Source organism: Mycteria americana, chromosome Z (assembly GCF_035582795.1).
Source record: "Mycteria americana isolate JAX WOST 10 ecotype Jacksonville Zoo and Gardens chromosome Z, USCA_MyAme_1.0, whole genome shotgun sequence".
Lineage (NCBI taxonomy): Eukaryota > Metazoa > Chordata > Aves > Ciconiiformes > Ciconiidae > Mycteria > Mycteria americana.
Window position 1 is genome coordinate 79,513,845 of NC_134396.1, and position 8,311 is coordinate 79,522,155.

At 52.4% G+C, this 8,311-nt stretch overlaps 1 protein-coding gene across 7 annotated transcripts in view; it reads right to left on the minus strand.

Moving 5' to 3' along the window:
• PAX5 (paired box 5) overlaps positions 1 to 8,311 on the minus strand; it is a 140,485-nt gene that overhangs the window by 60,115 nt on the left and 72,059 nt on the right. For 6 of the 7 annotated variants that reach the window (XM_075526695.1, XM_075526694.1, XM_075526692.1 and 3 more), the window contains one exon: positions 3,159 to 3,288. In XM_075526695.1, the coding sequence (XP_075382810.1) occupies positions 3,159 to 3,288 (130 nt within the window). Of the gene's footprint in view, positions 1 to 3,158; positions 3,289 to 7,255; positions 7,313 to 8,311 lie in introns of all 7 variants that reach the window. The other variant, XM_075526688.1, reaches the window with a different exon arrangement.

The following is an 8,311-nucleotide window of genomic DNA, read 5'->3' on the forward strand; positions in this document are numbered from 1 at the left end:
ACTTTCTGAATCTCAAGAAAAGACCGGAGTTCAGGTTGGCCATTCCTCCTCCAACGCAGAGCAGTTCGCAGGAGAAATGCCATCACGGATCTGGGAGGCTCAGGCTCTTGCCTGCCGGACAAGGGGCCAAGGTCCAGGACCTGGCTCTGGCAGGGCGTCCCTCGTGAGTCAGTTCCTGACCATCAAAGCGGGGCTGATACAAAGCCAACCTTCTTCCAGGTGTTGCCTGCCTTATCTACTGCCTACCCCCAACCATCCACCCTGGCCCCAGCTTAGGAACACTAAACCACTGAATTTTACCACAGGTTTGGTCAGACCACAGACAACAAAAAAGTTCCCGGAAGGCAGAGTATGTGATGTTAGCAGATGTTTGTGGGACCTCGCTCTTATAACCACCGCTTGTGTATCATTGCCCAGCTCCTCCTAATTTTCAGTGATATCTATCTACTACAGATGAACGGCCAGTAGCAATACGCAGTTTTTGGTTACAAGTGAAAAAGGGTCAATAAATGTGTCTCCTGTTCTGAATCCCCTGCCCCATGAAGGAAACGGGGTGGGAAAAGAGGCGTGACTGAAAAAGTGAGTTAATTCTTGGGAGAAAATGGAGAAGTCTGTCCAGACCTATGGTGAGAAATGCATCACCAAGTGCGCCATAACTTACATGCCTTGCACATTACGAAGTATTGCTTGCTGCTTAAATCTTCCTGCCCCCGACAGTCTGCAAGTCCCCTCAGCTCACTAGGAAAGCCTCGGGGCAGAGAGCACAACTCGGTCGTATCGTATATGCCCAGTGCTATGGGGCCCCGATGGTGCCGGGGCTCCTGGGTGCTCCCAGAGCATGAGCAGCACAGAACAGTTGCTACGGGCGTTACAAAAGGAAAAGGGAGGATAACAGTCAGACCATCTTCTCCAAAAATATACCAAAAGGCACAGGTTTTTAAAAGGGTTTTGATATGCTTGTGTAAATCTAAGTTTTATGAATGCAGGTGTTAGAAAACCCTACAGCAATAACAAATTAAAGATATAAATACCTACTGCCTTGGAAAAAGCATTGTGTTATAGCTCTCACCCTGTCACATTTAAGACCGATGGCAGGTTTTTTCAAGGCTTGCTTCTCATAAAGCCTGCTCCATGTTTTTGATGAGAACTAGTAAATTTAACATTTGGAACTTTTGCTCAAGTGTAGGTCATGTCACAGGGAGAACCCACACAAAATCCCTATCGAGCTCTGCAGTGTCATTTCTATAGTCAGTTTTGCTGTTACAAACGTGACCAGTCAGCTCACCAAACTCTAAGGAAGCAGTAAGGTAAGAAGCATGAGAAGTGCTTACACCAGCGTAAAAGAACAAGCTCTGCTGAAGCATCACATCAAGCAACAGCTTTTGGCTGAACCTGAGGCAGCTCCCTAGAAGACAGAAGCGAGGAAGCAGCCAGCTTCTCTATCATCTTGCCTCCCTAACTTTCACTCCTTGGTGACGCAGCTCAGTAATTTCCTGCTATTTCGCTTCCCCCCCAGGACAGGGCTCCCGCCGGTTCCCGTCCCACGCTGTAAGCTGTGGACGCTGCCGGCTGGGAGAGCCCCAGCCAGGGACGCTCGCAGCACCCGCTCAGGCGGTGCAAGGTGCTGCTGGGCTGCGCTCATCAGCAGAGCACAAGTGGCTCCAGCAGGGCAGCAGGGCTGCCACGGGGCACGGACTCGGACGAGCAAGAGAAAAACAGCCAGAAGACGAATGAAGGGCAACAGGACACCCGTGATGTGCCAAGGCAGCCTGGGTCTTTTGCAATGAGCAGCACTTCAGGCTTCAAAGAAAGATGCAGGGAGCTCTGTAGCAAACAACTACAGAACAATTTGCCTTAGGAGACATTTCTTTTTAACTTGTATAGGTTTAAGACCCCAAACATGACAGTTCATGTTCCTTCTTTTTTATATATATATTTTTATATATATATATATATAAACCTATATATATGCTTTCTCTCCCTACCTGCTATAAGCCACAAATATCAAAAAATGCCTCTTTCTGTCCATCCATCCAGCCCTAGACACCATTCTTATCTATGAGTCTACCTCTTGAACCACCCACGCATTACCTGACAGTTATTTCAAGAAGTCTCTCCCCTCCCACTTCGAGGATTTCCCTACGCTTCATGTAACTCTCTAATTTCAGTTGAATACTCCTAAACTTTTGGCAAGAAGAGCTGAAGACTGATGCCACATTGGGTTAAAATTATTTTGTAACAACATTCGTTTTCAAAACTGCTCTCCTGCTAGATGGGATTGTAGTGCTTTCAAGATACAATAATACTATACTAAAAACTGCCACCTTCCCTTTTAGCAACAAAATGAATAAGTAAATCCAATCTTTGGCAAAACGGAGAAAATCCGATGATGAAATCTGCATAGGTTAGACACAAGGACAGAAGTAACACACAGAGGTAACACACATGGAAACACAGAGCCTTAAATCTTAAAATCCTTTTTTTCTGATTCCTACAATTCCTTTGGAACACATTTTCGTCATTTTTCTTACCATTTGGGCAATCTCCTTCCAAGTGATGTGGTCAGTCCCAAATAACTAGGTGACCAAAGCATTCATCAAATTCTAGCTGTTCCTTAACTCTCGCCCTACGCCTGCTAAATAAATGCAGGTGATGCTGCATTCCTTGAACAAACAAGCTTTGCTTTTCATTTAAATGCTAAGCCTTGGTGTACAATTACAATTCCAGAAATGGTATAAAACACGAGCATTTGTAGGAATCAAAAGCATCCAAGATTAAAGCTAGTTTGAACTTTCATAAAAACCGCATGCAGTCAAATGTGCCAGGCACCTTTATGAAAACCAAGCAACAAAGCCCAAAAGCATTCTGCTTTTCTGTTACACCTTGGTATTCAGGATGCAGGCTTGGGCTGGAGGGGCGTATCCCTTCCCGGACAAGAGGGACGGATGCTTCATCCGTCGGCTCCAAGCAAACACGACTGATTTATACAAGCCATGCACCTGACTTTCAACAGAGCTGCTATGGAATCGCAGTTAAAAAGAGACGTTTTGAGCAAATGACTCCACATCTGACACAACTCTTCTGTAAAGGGCATCACTCTGCAATGTGCACACACACACACACTTCACATCACTTATCGGCATTGGAAAATTGCTTACCTGTGACAATAGGATATGACTGAGGCCCGGGAACGCTGGGTCCCAAATCTGCAGAAGTAGGGCTGGTTATATTGGCCTTCATGTCGTCTAATCCACCAGCTAATGATGCCATGGCTGAGTATTCAGTTGCCTGGAAAAAGAAACAAAAGGCATTTTAGTGATAATAAATTTACTATTCAAGAGCTTTTGCCTGTGTAACAAAAAGCAGTTGCAATACAGAACTCAAAAATCCTTTGTTCAGTCAGTGTTAAAGGCAATACCCATTCACACAGGGCTGCTAAGCATTCAAAATGCTCAATAAGCGGGTCTGTGCTTATCACTGATGTTCTTGGAGAACACCAAAATGGGCTTTCTTTATAAAACTGAAGCCAAACTCATCAGTATCTAACAAGTCTTTCCTTAAAAAGGAAATTTTGTAGAGTAACTGGGAGATGTAACTGCTGAGTGCAAGTTGTTTGCTTGTTAGCGAAAAACGTTCGTGCCAGTTAACCTGAACTCTCCTTATTTCAGTGGTGGCACTTGAAGAGACACGCACTGATGACCAGGTGGGAACAGGGTGTCCTGTTTCCCGCCTTTTCTAGGGAATGCTGCATTTCCTCATCATCTCACAAGAAACAAAGTGCACGTAAATACAAGTGTTTGCTTAACGGATGGATTTGTAGCCAACTGTTTCTCAATCCAAATTATTTAAAAATAAATCACCTGACTGTTGTAAGGATGCTCTCCTATCCCATGGGAATTTTAAAATCTCATTAGCCAAAGCTATGGTAAGTGAGCAACAGGTCCTCAGAAATCAGATTGTTTCTGTCCTATAACCAAGTAAAAGTCCATGTAGCTATGGCAATCCACAGCAGGTGAGGCCAGTCCACACATCCAGAAGGACTTCCATGAAGCAGAAAGCTTATATTCATTTGACTTTTTCCATGATTTCTTATTGTCAGGATCATTCACACAAAACTGGGAAGTTTCCTTCAAAAGTTCTCCCTTCCCTGTTGCTATTAGGATTTCGAGTTTTAATCCCTTATTTGTGAGATCGTAATCATGCCCTTAACAACTGGAGGATGATGACTTTGAGTGAAGAACAGCAACAGGAACAGATAAACTGAACAACAAGGACTCCGAGGCTGATCCCCGCTGTATTTCTGCAGACCAAGTCAACGCAGAAGCTGTGCAGAGCTGAAGCAACGTAGGGCAACCCAGGAACCTGAGATTTTTCTGACTGACCAAATCAAAACGTTACCTTTTTTTTTTTTTTTTTTGAGGAAACAAAAGCTGACCTGAGTGAACACAGCTTTCTCCCTCTTGCAAGTTTCTCGGAAGTGTCCGAGAACCCGGCACACAATCTGGTATTTGCCATGAGGTCAGCACTTTGGGTCAGATATATCTGTTTGTGTCTCTGTTGCTCCGTTCTCACTCAAACAGAAGTCAATTTCCACAGATAACCCCGTATTAGCAGGTCTGTGTTAATATGGATGTTTCTTCTGCGGATGCAATCTGCGTGAGGCACGAGTACACCCCGCCACCTTGAAGGATCCCCCATACAAAGCTCTTTCAAATGAGCATGTCAAATACATTTTGCCAGTGACCACTGCTGGCCACCCTGCCCTTTCACCCGGCCCACAGATCAGCGCTACAGGGTCCTCTGGACCGAAGGCTTCTCAGCCATGACCCGTCTTCTGGGCTCCTCCCTAACCCTTGCATTACACTTGTCCTGCTCCTCAGCCCTTTCAGCTTATTCCTCCCATGACACCCTCCGTGCCCTCACGCTTCCCTTGCCTTCACGCACCCAGTCCCTTTCTTCTACCACCACTGCCTCAAAGACGCGCACACCCACACCTCCGCTTCAGCCCCACCTCTGCGCCCTGGGGAGGACAGCTCCTGGAGCACCCCTGCTCTGGGAGGATGCCAGCAACGGTCCCAGCCTTCCTCCCTCCTACAAGTGCAACCAAAGCTCCTTCTTCTCATTCCGCATCCTACCAAGGTGCGTAAAAACGCAGCCTTCCCACACCGCTCCACGCTGTCCTACGTCTGCAACCACACCTTCCCCCTGCGCTGGGCACGAGCACATGCGGCAGCACCGCTGGGTTTTTTCGATCCGCAAAGCCCTGATCTGACAAGACACCGGAGGGACAACAGCACGGCCGCAGCCCTGCAGAGACATCCCGGGCAGCTGGTGATGCACGAGCGGCGTGGGACGGGCCGGCAGCGCAGCCGAGGAAAAAGCTGTCCTTGTGCACTGCTGTTTGGTATTACTGGTGTCTGGAGAAGAGCACACACGGCTCCCTGGGGAAGGATGCCTTGTTTTACCCCTGCTGCTGTAAGCAAGCCATAACCACACTGCATCCAGACCAGAAAATCTTTGTATCTTCCCGCGGCCGATCCACTGCTCCCCACAGGCAGGGTGTGAACGTGGCTTCCAGCTCACAGAGGAGGAGCTGGCCACCGGTAGTTTGGGAGGAAGCATCCAGCTGTGCCACAGGCTGGGTCGCACGCAGGGCTGGGACAGGAGGTGTGCGTCCAAACGCCACAGCCAAAAGCGGCTTTTGGGGCTGCCGCTCCTCACCCAAACCCAGCTGGGACCAGTGCAAGCCCCTGCCCGCAAACCCCAGAGACGGGACTCTGGAGCAGGCTGCAGACGTCGAAGCACCACAGCTTGCTTCCCTTCTGGGGTGCCAGGACCTGACGCAGGACGAGGCAGGACCAGGTCTCGCCTCTTAACTGCAACGACCTGGAAGCACCACGTCAACGAACCGGGAGCTTGGCCATTCAAGCTCAGAGGGATTGACCAGTTTCAGTGTCAGAAGCAAGCAGCTACCGGGGCGTAACGCACCCTGCAGGGGCCAGGACAGTGGCACCCCGTGCTCATCCGTGCCACCCCACCGCGGGGAGACGGAGTGATGCGCAGCGGCACAGCCCTCCCACGGGCAGCGCTGCCCCGTCCCACCTGCCTGCAGCAGCACAGCCCCAAACCACGGGACCGCTTCTGCGGACCGGAGGGACTCGAAGTGTTACGGCTGCCCAGCGCGGTCCGGAGGGAGAGCCCACGGCTGGGCAGCACTGCTGCAGGGCTCCAGGAGACAGAAGCGTGACAAGTGGAGGTTTGGGGCTCCTCCCCACTTTCGGTCCCAGCAGCTTGCTGCAGACAGGAGCTGCACCTCTTTCGCAATGGCCCGGCAACTTTTCCCAGAGGTAAGAATAGTGGGATTTTCAGGGATTTTCCAGCTGCTTCCCTGTTCCCACGGCAAAACTCTGCCCACATCTCCCCTTGGAGCCACCAGCGATCGGCCACCAGCAGCCATACCGACCACGCACTGACCACCGTCGCTGCTCCCGGCACCAGGTGGAGCGAGCCTGGACTGAGGGGCAGCCCCAGAGGCCGCCGACCCCCCAGCTCCTTGCACAGCCCCGGTGGAGGAGCAAGCCCCCACGTCACACCCGTCTGCAGCCACAGCTCCCACCACGAAGCACGGGGCTGGCACAGTGGCAGTGAAATACTGCGCAGCCGAGAGCTGTGGGCAGAGAAGGAAGCAATACCACTGCAAGGGTGGCCGCTGCCGCCTCGCTGCGAGATGCTGCAGGGAGGCGAGGGCCAGAAGAAGGTATCTTCTGGCCCCCAAGGAGCGGGGAGCCAGGGGTGCGGAGCAGAAGAGCCTCCACCCCCGAACCAACCAGCGGGCACTGCCTGCAGCCCTCCTCACCCCCTTGCAGGGGCCAGGGGGCCACAGCACCCCTGAAGAACAGCAAGCCTCGCTGGCGCTGGGGGACTGCAGCACTGGGCGTTCACCCGCTCGCGAGGGGCACAGCGGCATCCCACCTTCCCGATGCCCCCAGGCAGAGCCTGTCCTTCCACACACCGCATCCGGAGAGGACAGGAACCCTGGGGGGGGGGGGGGGCAGCGCTCGTGCAGCAGCCCCTCACCTCGCGGCCCCATCGAGGCCATCCTGCCGACCCTCCCCGGGAGCCTCTCCAGCCGCTCGGGGGGCAGCAGAAGGGGTGTCGGGTTAGGCTCCTCCACTGGCGAGCCAGGACCGCCGTCGGTGATGCTGCTCGGTAGGTGAAAAATCAAGAGTCGGGTGTTCAGTACCCTAGAAATTACCTGAAAAATGACTGCCTGCGGTTGTACCACGCACTGTCTCATCAGCATGGAGCACCACTGCCATAGCATGGAGGAGAGAAAACACAGACACGTGAAACGAGGAATATATAAAAGGAGAGACCGAGAAGGACAAACCGAAAGGAGGGGCCAGAGGGAGTCTCGTGTGCTCCCCCTGCCCCATCCCGCTCGGCTCGGGCGGACGGGACCTGGGCACCTGGCAGGGGGCAGGGGCTGGGTCCCCCCAGCAGGCACGGCGCCCGGCGGGGGAGCAGCTGGGTGGGGAGGAGAGGGGTGGTCTCTGCGCGCCCATGGGCAGCAGCACACCCCCTCTGACGGGCAGCGGGGTCTGCACGGTCCTTTCCCTGCCAGCCTTCAATGCAGAGTGCAAATGGGAAGGTTTCTGCACTGGGAGAAGTTTCACATCCACCTCCACTGCAAAAGTGTTATTTCTAAATATTACCCCCCAGGGTGGGGGAAGGGATGGGCAGATGGATGGAAAAGGAGTGCAGGAGTGTTTCGGTACCGTTTCCAAACAATTTATGCAGCGTGGCAGGAGGCAGGCTCTGCCGTCTCCTGCTGCACTACAGTGAAGGGGCGAGACAGCCCATCACCAGCTTCACCCCGCGCTTTTCCTAGCAAAGTTTCCTGAATGCAACCCACCTACAGGTCCACCCACCCTACACGTACAGCAATTTTCTCTTTGAGATTTACCTGGAACTTTATCCCAAGGCAGCAGGCAAAGATGGACGCACAGTGGGGAAAAAGACCGCTCCCTAAAACAGCCTGGTTCTGGGGTGCCGGCATGGGAGGCTCCGGGAGGTCCCACAGGCTGGGATGAGCCCTGCAGCAGCCCTGTGACCCGGGCAGCGTGAGACACATGCATCTCCCTCCTGCCCTGTCCCTTCTGCGGGGCACAGACCCCGCACCCTCCTCGAGAGACCACACCAGACAAAGACAGAAAGGAGGTGTCTGCTGTGAGGGGCGAGCGGCCACTGGAAGGAGCCAGCTGGCGCCCGCTGGGACTCGCACGTGTTGCTTTTTGCATCTGCTCAGTTT